The sequence below is a fragment of the Podarcis vaucheri genome, assembly GCF_965113315.1.
Source record: "Podarcis vaucheri genome assembly, chromosome: 13".
Classification (NCBI taxonomy): domain Eukaryota; kingdom Metazoa; phylum Chordata; class Lepidosauria; order Squamata; family Lacertidae; genus Podarcis; species Podarcis vaucheri.
In genome coordinates, this window is record NC_138751.1 from 18,321,605 (window position 1) to 18,334,941 (window position 13,337).

Below are 13,337 nucleotides of genomic sequence, written 5' to 3' on the forward strand. Positions count from 1 at the left end.
TCCTGGGGAAGGAACTCTCCTCCCCACCCCCACCCCTACTGTGCAGCTATGAAGGTCTCTCTTCTTCATCTAGCCTGGTAAACAAGTGGAATGTGAGTTGCGGGAAACCCCAGTTATCCACACGCTGCACTGAAATGTTGCAGGTAACTCTACAGTGGCAGGGAGTGGCAGGGCTCTCTATCCCTTTCTGCCAGCCCACAGCAGGCTGGTAAAAATAATAATTGCAGGCTAGTAACTTTGGTGGGCTTATTTGCAAGGCTGTTTTAAAGCAATCCTCACAAGGAAGTAAAACAGCTGGGGATGATTTGGTTTGGAGAGGAAAGTGCCGGTATACATGTGTGTCTGAAAGATTCAGCTCCTCATCCCACCTCCCACCTCAAATTTTCTTTCTCCCCCTCCCCCCAATATCACTTTACATGACCTGAGTTGGGTCACGATGACCTGCTGTTTGTCCCCGATCTAGCTGAAAAAAAGATCACTGCAAAGAAATCAAAGCTTGTTTTGAAAATTGTTCTTTAATTAATAATATTAATCTGTATTCAAAAGGTGGATTCTTTTGGCAACAAAATTCTCCCCTCTCCCTGCTCCCCAGCTAAGGTTATTGAAGGCCATTCGGAAACGATGGTCGCGTTGGTGTGTTTTCTGTTCTCTTAAACATCCCAAGATATACTGAGGATTTGGGAGGGTGCTCTCGTTTGTATTTTCCACCCCAGATTTCCTCACATTGGCACAGAAAGTGGGGTGGAGTTTCATGTGTGTGTCTCTGCCCCAAATATTGAAAGAATCTCAGGATTTGTGAGGTTGTCCCTGTGTATCGTTTGTGTTACCCTGTCCCACCCCCCGACTTCCTGAGGTTCAGAACATTAATATAGAAGGAAACCACCCTGTTTGAGTTTTTGTGGCCAGTGGCTCCTGAAGCTCACAGAATGTCCCTCAGATATCTTGGGAGTGTCCTCATACATTATGGGGGATAGTCTCCAACATTTATATGCCCAACCAGACATTCTGAGCTGTTTGCAGCATCAGGGGAACAGCTGTCTGCCTGATGCAGTTTGGCTGTGCTGCCCCAAATTTGGGTTACATTCTCTCTCCCTCATGTTTTGGATTCACGGAGATTTTGAGTGTGTTTGAACAAAAAGCCAATTGCTTTTGGGAATAAGCAGGGAGGCAATGTCAGAGGACAAGATTCTAGTCCTCAGGCATCTGGGAAAGACCCAATCCCTTTTAAGATATGGCTGTTCAATTGAGTACGCCACGTTCTGTTGATAAATAGCAGTGGCCTCATTTTTAGAAACCTCTGGAAGCTGCATTGTGTGGGTGTGCATGTGTGTCCCAAACACCCCTGAGGCATACATTCCGTTGTTGTTCACAGGCATCCTGTTATTCCCCTTTCACATGGTGGAAGACAGTCTGGTCACCCAGAAGTGGGCGGTTACAACTTCCTCAGTTAGACATCAAATTCTGAAGGAGCCACAGCCACCCTCAAACATTCAACTGGCTGCAGCGCATCTCAGCTACATGACAGTTTTCGGAGGACGTGTACCATCCACTGAAAGAGAGAAGGGGGAAAATGCAGGTTATTGAAAGGGATTTGTTTTTAAATAGATCCTGCCTGTGTGTCAAATGCTCCAACTGACCCTGTTTGCCAGGGATGGTCCCTGTTTTCTAGTAACTCACTGTCCTGCTTTTGGTCTTTTGAGGAACCAGGCCTATCCTTTAATTCCCCCCCCCCACACACACACTTTATCTTACTTAAGAATCCAAGGCAACTAAATCCAAGGCAGTAGTAGACAGGAATCCTATACTGCCTAACCTGGTAGTAAGCCCTGCTAAAGTCCGTAAGACTTGCTTCTGAGTAGATGCATATAGGATTGCACTGATTAACAAACAGACAGACTACAGTTCCCATAATCTCTGCTTGTTGGCCATGCTGGGGCTGATGGGATTTGGAGTTCAACAACATCTGGAGGGAAAGCAAGGTTCTTAATCTCCTTTTCCAGTCATTTTTAAAGATTGTCATTAGTCTATTTTTTAAAAAATCAACATGCATTGCTTTATTTTGATTGCAAGTCACCTTGAATGTCTGATACAAAGGCAGGCTGCACATGCTGTAAGTAAACAGATGAAGGAAGGAAGGAAGGAAGGAAGGAAGGAAGGAAGGAAGGAAGGAAGGAGAGTAAAACCTAGCAGGTCTGAGCATGAAAGAACAGAGCTCAAATTCCTGGCCTGCATACCATGGAGCCTGTAGTTGCCCCCCTTGCAACGTCGAGTGGGGCGCCGTGGGTCCCGGTTGCCCCGAAGGCTTCGGTGGAGGAGGGGCTGGAGGGGTCTCGAATTGTCACTCATGCTCCGGAAAATTTGGGAAGGGAGGTTCTGGCTGAGAAGACGAAGGGAGTGTATCTGCAGAAAAGAGAGAAGTGGGGAAAGGAGGTCAAGAAGGCAGTTGAGGATCAGGACTCCTAGGTTTTCGAGAGGGGCTGGGTGTGGGGCAGGTGAATCTAATGGGGAGAGTGAGTTGAGGAGCTTCTCTTGATGCTGGGAAACCCAGAGACTCCACTGCCCCAGGGAGGAACCTACTTGTACAGAGGTCATGTTGATGGGTCGGTCAATAAGGATCCAAGTGGCTGTTTCGTAGCACGGAGGGGTTGACATGGATCCTTGGTAAGTAATGAAGCCAAAAGTCTCTGGGTAGAGATCTTCCAGACTCAGGTCATGTAGAAGATAAGCATCATCTGGAGAGAGAGAGAGAGAGAGAGAGAGAGAGAGAGAGAGAGAGAGACAGGCGAGTATCAGAAGAAGGGCCCTATGGGATTGGACCAAAGGTTCATCTAGTCCAGAACTTTGTCCCCCAAAGTGGCTCTGGCAGGTCCTTCTGGGAAACTTAAGGTAACACCCCTCCCCTGTTGTTTGTGTGCAGCACACAGGATTGAAGACATCTGCACAGGTGAGATTCCACATAGCCAAGTCACAGAGCTGCTGTTCCTGAACGTTGGTTAAAACCATCTAGGCTAGTGGCCATTCCATTGTTATGAAACAATGCCATTCTCCATTTTTAAAACTCCTGTCATGTCCTCTCCCGCAACCACCCCCTCCCTGGTTAGCTTTCCCAGTCCTGACCATCCTTGCCAAGGGACCTCTAACGTAGTCCTCTTCCCACTTACTCTTATACGAGATGCGGGTGATGGTCTCTCTGTTTAACAGCCTGGTTAGGAATGGGTTGGGGCTTGGTCCAATCTGCAAACAGAAATGAAACAAAGGCCTTGCATTTTGTCCTCTGATCTCCTGCCCAACCTTGAGCTGGCCAGGGACCCATCTGGCACGCCCTAGATTTTTATTTTATTTTTTGTGGGGTTGGAAGGGAGAGGGAGAGACTCACATCAGCAAAGATCGAAATGACAGCCAAACCATTGGGATTGCGCGACGCCTCTGAGATATTGGGGTAGAGCTCTTGGTTGTAGTGGATCAGCTGCACCTAGAGGTGGGAACGAAAGAGAAAAAGGCATATGCAGACGTAAATAAAGCTTGCATTTTGCAGATGTGGAATGACCGATATACGTATTACATTTACATCCTGCCTTTCCTCTCAGGATCCTAAAGCAGTATACATGGATCTCCTCCCCCCCTTTTTTGCCCTCCTCCCTCTTTTATCCTCCCAACAGCCCTGTGAGGTGGGCTAAGCTGAGAGATAATCACCCAGTGGCGCAGTGGGGATTTGAACCTGGGTGTCCTCAATCCTAATGCAACAACTCTGGGCTTTTAAGAACATTAAAGGTAAAGGGACCCCTAACCATTAGGTCCAGTCATGACTGACTCTGGGGTTGCGGGGCTCATCTCGCTTTATTGGCCGAGGGAGCTGGCGTACAGCTTCTGGGTCATGTGGCCAGCATGACTAAGCCGCTTCTGGCGAACCAGAGCAGTGCACAGAAACGCCATTTACCTTCCCGCCGGAGCGGTACCTATTGATCTACTTGCACTTTGACGTGCTTTCAAACTGCTAGGTTGGCAGGAGCAGGGACTGAGCAACAGGAGCTCACCCCTTCGCAGGGATTCGAACCGCCGACCATCTGTTCGGCAAGTCCTAGGCTCTCTGGTTTAACCCACAGCGCCACCCGTATAGTAAGAACATTACTATTTACTTAAAGCCTTCATGTGCTGTGCGTTTTATTGGTATTGGTTTTTTAGGGCTGCAGTCTAACACAGCTGGTGTAGAAACCCTTTAAACGAATGTGAGGTTGATTTGAGGAAAAGTTTTAATGGCACTCAATTTTTCTGCCTGTATAGATCGGCGTCTGAGCTAAGAGTATCCACAAAATGCACCAGTCTGAGCAGGGCCTGAGATCACCTCGGCGGAGAAGCTCTCGCCGTCTATCCGATGCTCGGAGCCAAACCCATCTTCGCTGCCAAAGTGGAGGCGCAGCTCCTGGAGGCGGTGACTGTACAGCAGAGGCCCTCCAGAAACGTTAACCAGCTGCAGTGGGTCTGGGCGGAAGGAGACATGCCGCCCCGTGTTGTACATGGTGCCACTGATCTGCGGGGTGAGATGATGTAACAGGGAAAGGAGATGGGGGACAGGGAAAAATCCAGTGGCATGAGTATTATTTACAGCCTTTGTTCACCCCAGCCATAATGAGGGACATTTCCTTCTCGGTGGTGGCACTTAAACCATGGAACACTCTGCCCCAGTTGGCAATTTCCTTGTTTCTCCAGGTAAAATGCCTACACTGTTACAGTGAGCTTGTAGCATGATTGATGACTGAGCTACTGTCCTCCCTTTGGTTACGCTAAGGAGATTTTATCTGCTGTGCTTCTTTAAAATTCATGTTTATAATATTTTATTACTCTGGTTTTAAGCTTCGTTTGGTCACGGCCTTCAGGGTCCTGGTGATGGGACAGAAAAGTGGAGTTAAAATATGTCAATATACAAGGCTGGATTATGGCAAAGCAACTTTCCTATTGAAATCAATGTGAAAAGATTTGGTGTGACTACTTCATGCTGTGCACACACTCCTGTTTACTCTGCATACAATATGTTCCCACCACTGGTTTGGAAAGCAATGTATGCACGGCTTTACCCACAATCCATAACTATCCTGTTGTTTCTTATGAAATGCTACATTTTGGTATGTTTTCTTAAAACTTGCTTTGATCCAAGTTGGAAGGGAGAAGAAGCTGTGTTTTAATAATAAACATGCAGCCTTAGTCTGGATCCATTCTGATGCTGATTATTACTGCAAGCTTAGGCACAGTTAAAGGTAAAGGGACCCCTGACTGTTAGGTCCAGTCGCTGACGACTCTGGGGTTGCGGCACTCATCTCACTTCTGGGTCATGTGGCCAGCATAACTAAGCCGCTTCTGGCGAATCAGAGCAGCGCACGGAAATGCCGTTTACCTTCCCGCTGGAGTGGTACCTATTTATCTACTTGTACTTTGACGTGCTTTCGAACTGCTAGGTGGGCAGGAGCAGGGACCAAGCAACGGGAGCTCTCCCTGTCGCGGGGATTCGAACAGCCAGCCTTCTGATCAGCAAGCCCTAGGCTCTGCTGTTACCGGGAAGTAAATTCAATGAACCTTACAAACACCTTTGTGCATGGCTTTCCATGCACAAGCACACACCTTTTTCCCGCCCGTGCTTAGTCGAAGTGGAGGGAGGAAAGGATCAAACACCATTTGGCTTGTGTTGACATCCACGGGCGACTGGCGCTTGCCAATGGCGCAGAGGCTCCAAGCCGAATTCACAAGACCCCAGAATGGAGGACCTGCAAGAGGAAAAACAAGGAGCCCTGTGGAATCCTTGCGCAAGAGCCGAAGAAATGATTCGCTTCCATCTGCTTGCCCATGGGGTGCAGATGGAAGGTTGGAAAGAGGTGGTACCTGGGGAGTGTTTCAGCGAGACCATGTAGGGAGGATGGGGGGGGAGGGGAGGCAGAGCACGCAATGGGGTTTGTGTTCCACAGCTCCCAGTGTTAATTTTTAAAATGCATAGATACAGAGTGCCTCCAGATGTCCTTTTTATTGTGCATACATCATGATTGCACTCTTGATGGCTTCAGGGTGGTTAGTTTCAATACTGTTGGTGCCTGCAAAAGTTGCTGGTGGGGGGGAGGGGGGAGGGACACATACTGCTTTGTTTCCACCAGTGTTCCAGGGGTTACCTTTGTTTTATTTTGTTTTGTGCCATTATGTTTTTGTTCCACTGCTATGAAGGCCTGCCCCACCAGACAGCAATTACGCAGTAACACTGGGGGAGCATCGCAGATGTGTGAGCAGCCCAGTATAACTCTAACAGTAATGCACAATTTATTGTGTCAAGGGCACGTTGTGAGGAACATCCACATGCGAAAACCCACCCCGCCAATCTGGATAGAACAATAGATGTTGAGGACCATTTTCACACAAAAGGCTTGAAAGCCCTCACTTTGCTGCTAGCTGCTAAGGGCTACTGGGTTGCATGGATTTCGTGTGAAGACATATATGCATGTTACTAGTTATTTATTGAATCTATACTTCACGCTTTCTCCCAAAGGAGTGGCAAACAGAAGATTCACAATTTAGAAACAAAAGCAAAGCAAAAAGCATTCTAAAACAGCCTCAACATTCCAAAAACAACTACAGTGGTACCTCGGGTTAAGTACTTAATTCGTTCCAGAGGTCCGTTCTTAACCTGAAACTGTTCTTAACCTGAAGCACCACTTTAGCTAATGGGGCCTCCTGCTGCCGCCGCACCTCCGGAGCATGATTTCTGTTCTCATCCTGAAGCAAAGTTCTTAACCTGAAGCACTATTTCTGGGTTAGCGGAGTCTGTAACCTGAAGCGTCTGTAACCTGAAGCGCATGTAACCTGAGGTACCACTGTACAATTAGAAACACTTTCAGTTACAAAGTATTCTAAAAGCAATTCTGGTAAGAACAGACTTCCATTCAACGATCACAAGAGTTGCCAGGAACAGCCACGAAACGCCTGAAGAAACAAGCATGTTTCATATTCTTCCTTCAAGTTAATAATGATGGAGGGCATTACACAACAGGGGAATCACCACTGAAAAGGCCCTGCTATGGATCAGTGGAAGCTGGCGAATGAGGCTCCACCCAGAGGAACCTTCATCTGCCACCAGCCACTACCCCCCCCCCCCCGTCTACCTGCCTTCTTATTTACAGCCAGTCCAGGGAGTAGCCCTGCCTGTCACCTTCCTCCTCCTTAGGAGAAGGAATTAGTGTTGCCCTTTTCTGTGATTGCTCTGGCTCCCCCTGTTGTTGGTCTACCTACCTTCTTCCCTGTCACTCCCAGCAGGCAACAAACAGCCAGCCCTGAACATTACCATCGACAGTAAGCCAACTTGAAGGTCTTTGCTCAAAACGTGGTGTGTAAAACTTCTACATGAATAAGTTGATGGTAGATATGTGTGTGTGTATGCACACAGGTGTGTTAACTAAGCATGTAATGTGTTTTCACAAGAGCTAAGAGTACAAGCAAGAGAAAAGAGGGGGGCAGGTGAGAGTTACTCTGTCTGCATGTATATTTTTAACCAGGAACGGCTGTGGCAGTGCAATATATTTCAGGATAAAAGGAATCAGGTGGTGTGTCTGTTGTTACCCGGGTGTTATGTTACATTACTGCTTAATTTATATGCCCCCAAGGCAAAGCCATACACACATACACCATAGAATCATAGAATTGTATGGCTGGAAAGGACCCCAATGCAGAAATCTCAACTAAAGCATCCATGATAGATGGCCATCCAACCTCTGCTTAAAAATCTCCAAGGAAGGAGAGTCCACAACCTCTCGAGGGAGACCGTTCCACTGTCAAATAGCTCTTACTGTCAGAAAGTTCTTCCTGATATTTAGTTGGAATCTGCTTTCTTTTATATTGAAGCCATTGGTTCAGGTCCTAGCCTCTGGAACAGGAGAAAACAAGCACACTCCATCTTCCATGTGACAGCCCTTTAGATATCTGAAGTTCGCGACCGTACCTCCTCTCTGTCTCCTCTTTCCTAGACATACCCAGCTCCTTCAACCATTCCTCATAAGGCTTGCTTTCCAGACCCTTGATCATCTTGGTCCCCCTCCTCTCATCCAGCTCATCAAGATACATCTACAAGCGTGGAGATATATCTGTCTTGTGCAGCCACTGCCAACTTGATGCCCTCCAGGGGGTGTTGGACTACAGTTCCCATCAGCTGGTGCACCTGATGGGAATCGTAGCGTGCCAACGTCTGGAGGGCACCAGCTTGGTGAAGACTGCGTGTGACTATGTACACTGGGCATTTGAATATGGGAAATTGTTGTGCACATGAATTTCAGCAAAGCAATGCATCTGGTTCCGTTCTCTCTGTGGCTGTCCCTTCATCTCTCTCTGTGTGTGTGCCCAAGCTTGCTTCATTCCTGATTCCTTCTGTGGTTCCTGTATGCTGGTGCTTTTTTTGGTGCATTCTAATGTCTATGTGTATATACTTAATTGTTTTTCTCCTCTCAGCAAGGCGGACACATTCTTTGCCCTTTCCCTTTTCACACTCCTGGGGAGTAGGGTGGTGATGATGATAATATTGTGGCGTGTCCCCCTCAATCCTATCATGCCACCGGCCTGCCCCCATGATCCCCCGCTTGCCTGCCTGCCTACCCGCCCGCCCCCCAACGCTGTGGTCCCATTTCTCTTTGCCTGCTGCTCGCTGCATCACTGGAGCGGGCGAGGGAGATATTAAATATTAATGCAGCCTCTTGCAGTTGCTGAGCCCAGCCCCCCACCCCGGCTTTCGGCACTGCGCACAGGCACGGCGCAGCAGCAGCCACCACCACCTCCAGCGTTGGCACTCCTCCTCTCGCAGCAAGGCGATGGAGGAGACACCGTCCCCTTGGGACACCCCGAGTCATCCCCAACCTTCGACGCAGGGGGTCACGAGCGAGGCATATGTCTCTCTCTCTGTGTGTGTTCATTCCCCATCTGGCATCCAAGACCTAATTGGCTGTCTGGCATCGGTGCCAACATTCCGCGCCGAAGAAACCCAGATCCTGAGCTCAGAATTAATCATGCAAATTAAGCCCGCTGACAAGGCATCTGCTTCACCGGCCGATCTTCTCATTCTGAGGGCAAAGCTGGGAAACAGGGGCGCCCCACCTACCCCCCACAACAGGCACAGGAAAACACCCGTCCACGGCGTTTCCGAAGTTTCGAAGGAGCCACAGTCAGGGGGAAAGGGAGAAATGGGAAGATGAAATACTGTACGGGGGGGGGGTGTGGTGGGAGGGGGAGGAGAAGCAGAGAGGAGAGAGGGAAGTGAGACAGGGAAGCAGGTTCTTCCTAACGGTTCGTCGGAATCTCCTTCCTTGTAATGGATTCGAATGACGAGGAAAGAGAATTCCAACTAAGCATCAGGAATGTTTGAAGGGGGAACGGGCTACCGCGGAAGGTGGTGGACTCTCCTTCATTGAAGGTCTTTAAGCAGAGGTTGGGTGGCCATCTGTCAGGGTTTTTTGAGTTGTGAATCCTGCGTCTGCAGGGGGCTGGACTAGATGACCCTCAGGGTCCCTTATAACTCTACAGTTCTATGATTCTAGGTGGGCAAAGCTCCAAGGGCTCAGATGAACCACCTTCTGAAGTCACCCCAAAAAGATGTCATGGCACGGATGCTCCACCTTCTGAGAAGGGAACTAAACTGTACACCTTTTATGCTTTCTCAGCTTTTATGAGATGCTGCCTGAGCATGGTCAACCTTATTGCCCCCAGTACGATGAGGACTAGACCCATGCCTTACCTTTAAATGAAGGATGTGTGTATCTTTATTTTTATTTTAAATGGTGACAAAGATATCCGGACTCTACTTGTACCAATCAACATGTGGAAAGCAGGAAGACAGATTTTTTTTAATTCTTTAAAAAGATGAGATGTCTTCCCTTATGAGGATGTTTCCAAACTTTGGGCTATAGCTTACCCTGCAGCTCTGAAGGCACAATGGACTTCCAGGCATGACACAGAGCAACTTCTCTCTCCCCCCCCGTCTCCTCTGGCCCATGAACACCCCCCAAATCAGGGTTGGGAGAATCTCCAGAGCAGATTTGAGGTAGGAAAGCAGATGGAAGGAGAACTAGTGGTTCTGTTGGAGCATCATTGGATATAAGCCTTTCCCTCCAAGTGGCCAAAGGGAATAACTTACACGATAGGAGCAGACAAACATTTTTATCGCCCGCTATCCTGCCTCCAGGATGACTCGTCCACCCTGTCCCCTTATTTTTCTCCCACCTTGTTCTCAAGATAGCCCACCGTTCACCCCTTCACTTCACATATTCCTCTACTCTTTCTTTCCCCAAAATATGGCCATGTGGCGCCAATCACTCCTCTGGCCACCTCTCCATTTGCCCTTTTCCATTCACCATCTACCCCAATGAAGAACTGACTTTCTAGGAAAACCAGAAGTGCTACTGCCTCAGACCAATGGCCTGGCTAGACCCACATCCTCTTCCCTACAACCAGTTGCCCATGGGGAGTCCACAGGTGGGGTAGGAGGACACTGGTCCTCTCCCTCTGCCCTCCCTCGAGACCAGAGCTATATTGCCTCTGGGATACTTGAGGTCCTATATAGGCCACCATGAGTAACAGACATCGATGGGCAGTAGCTCTCCAAGGTTTCATACAGGGCAAATTCCCAGCCACTATCCTATCTTTGATGGATTGGACGAAAAATCATGGACGTTAAGGCTATGAGCCATGATGGCTATTGCTCCGTCTCCTGAAACCACAGAAGGCTCTTGTGTTCGGATCCTGCTTGCTGGTTTCCCACAGGTATCTGGATGGCCACAGAGAGAACAGGATGCTGCCCTCGATGGGTGGACCATTGGCCCAATCCACCAGGCTTTTCTTATGTTCTTACTTGGAGAAGCTGGGGATCAAACCTGGGACCTTGTGCATGCAAAACTGATGTCCTATCACTGTGCTACAGGCCTTCCCTATCTTCTGGCATCGTTTAATGGTTCACTGCATGAAGCAGCCTGGCTAGCTCAGTTGGTTAGAGGGTGGTGTTGATAACGCCAAGGTCGCTGGTTTGATCCCCGTATGGGACAGTTGCACATTCCTACATTGTAGGGGGTTGGGCTGAATGACCCTCAGGGTCCCTTCCAACTCTACAATTCCATGATTCTAAGACCTTCCTCTTGTCTGTCTTGATGTTTCTATCACTCAGTTTCATTGGATGAGCACAGGTTCTGGTATTATGAGGGAGAAAAACTGTGTTTTGTCCACTGCCTTGACACCATACATAATTTTTACATACTTTGACCATGTCCCCCTCTTAGTCACCTTTTTCCTAAGCCAAAAAGACCTGCAAGCATTTTAATCTTTCATCATAGGGAAGTTGCCCAGCCTTTGATAATTTTGGTTGCCCTTTTCTAGCTGCACAATATCCTTTTGGTGATGCTTGCTAGATCAGGCTAAGCTCACACCCATATTTCTGAAACCCTCTTACACTATTTTAAGAGTAATGGCTTCCCCTCCCCTACCCCCCACACCAAAAATAAATAAATCCCAGGAACTGCAGTTTGTGGAAGGGTGCTGACCTCACAGAGCTATAATTGCGAGCCACTTTCACAAACTACAGTTCCCAGGATTCTCTGTGAGTGCTTAAGTGGCGTGGAAGTGCCTTTGCCCATCTGACCCAGTATTGTTTGCTATGACTGCCCAGACTTACTTCCTGATTCTATTAAACTGGTTGGGCTGGGGAATTGAACCTGGGCATGTCTGCCTGAAAAGCGTGCGCTCTTCCACTGAGCTACGGCCCCTGCAAGATCCCTCAATCCTGAGCGAGAAGGCTGACCGGGACCCAGCTGGTCTAGTGATTTCCGTAACATCATGTGGCTGAGAGTTCCGCAGGGCACCAGCCAACTGAATGGTTGTGCTGCAGCTCATCATAGGATCTGCTCACAAGAACAGTCAACGCTAGAGGGATTTCTAGTACATGTACGCCACTTGTGGCCACAGGCCACCTGACCTAGAAGAGTTGTCTGAGTTGGGCATGTTAAGAAGGCAAGCGAGAAAGGAAGGAGCATACCCCCCCACCCCCACACCAGTGGTCATTTTGTACCTGGAACGAAGCTACCGTGAAGTGTCTCCTTGTATGCCCACCAGTCCTCGTAGGTCTTTGCAGGAACAAACTGCACTGCAGGGATAAAAGGGGGGGAAGGGTTAATTAGTGGGGCAATTGAAGGGGGAGAGAAAAGCATGGAAGCTTAATCGCAACACTGACTTATACTGAATCACACCATTGATCCATTTATATTGTCTATATACAGATAGACTGCAGTTCTATGAGATTTCAGGCAGGGGTCCCTCGCAGCCCTAAGTGGAGATGGCAGGGATTGAACCTCAGACCTTCTGCATGCAAATCAGATACTACCACTGAGCTATATGCTACCTACACCTCTGCTTCTCTCTCCCCCCCTCCCATCAATGGATGGCAGGCATGTCAATGGATTGCACAGAAAACACATGAATGAGCAAGGGAGTGCTGCTGAGGTTCTTCAGGGAGAGGGAGATACTGGAGCTCAAGGAAAAGAACCTGCACTCCCTGCCTTGGGCAGCCTCCGCAAGGAGAGCGCTCTGCACATGCTCAGAGACACCTTTGGTCCTCTACTTCTTTTTTAAATTACTTTGTGGAATGTTTTTGATGGAAAGGAATATTACGGGTGGGGTGGGGGGGTTTGAGCCCCGTGGTAAAAAATTAAGAAAGCGCAGGGAGAGAAAATACAAATGGAGATATGGAGGGGGAGAGACTGAGGAAAGAGGTGAGAATGTATAGATCAAGAAAGGAAAGGCTACAAAGGAGACCTGATAGGAGGGTGGATCTGATATAGATAAGCTAGTGAACATAAATTAGGAGGGTGATCTGTATGTGTTTATAAATAGCATATATTGGGAGGGGGAGGAAATGGAAAGAGGGGGAGAGATAGATGATAGATAGATGATAGATAGATAGATAGATAGATAGATAGATAGATAGACAGTCAGACGAATGATAAGATAAGACAAGACAAGATAGATAGTCAGACTGGTCGCTAGCCCTTATCTTTTTCTTTCAGGGAATTCCCGTTTTCTTTGCATCCACCAACTTAACCCCCCACCCCACCCCCAGATCCCAAGCTAATCTTTTCTCTCTCACTCACCCCGCGCCCCACTTTCCCCATTCATCTCTCTCTCTCTCTCTCTCTCTCTCTCTCTCTCTCTCTCTCTCTTACCAGCCATACAAGTTGCCGTCAGGACTCCCAACAGGCAAAGCCCCCCCAGGCTGGTGCCCATCGTGGTTTGGGAGTAGCAGGAGGAGGTTGCTGTGGGGCGGGGGAGGGGGTATCTCAGAC

The 13,337-nt window shown here is 48.4% G+C and overlaps 1 protein-coding gene across 1 annotated transcript; it reads right to left on the reverse strand.

Moving 5' to 3' along the window:
* Positions 1-496: 496 nt before the first annotated feature.
* Positions 497-13,335, reverse strand: CA11 (carbonic anhydrase 11). Its single transcript, XM_082195467.1, has 9 exons — positions 13,218-13,335; positions 12,068-12,142; positions 5,614-5,756; positions 4,343-4,528; positions 3,377-3,472; positions 3,162-3,234; positions 2,578-2,732; positions 2,235-2,400; positions 497-1,549 (listed from the first exon to the last, which is right to left on the reverse strand). The coding sequence occupies exons 1-9, from the start codon at positions 13,276-13,278 to the stop codon at positions 1,515-1,517; spliced, it is 990 nt and encodes a 329-aa protein (XP_082051593.1). The 5' UTR covers positions 13,279-13,335; the 3' UTR covers positions 497-1,514.
* Between the last annotated feature and the right edge of the window lie 2 nt (positions 13,336-13,337).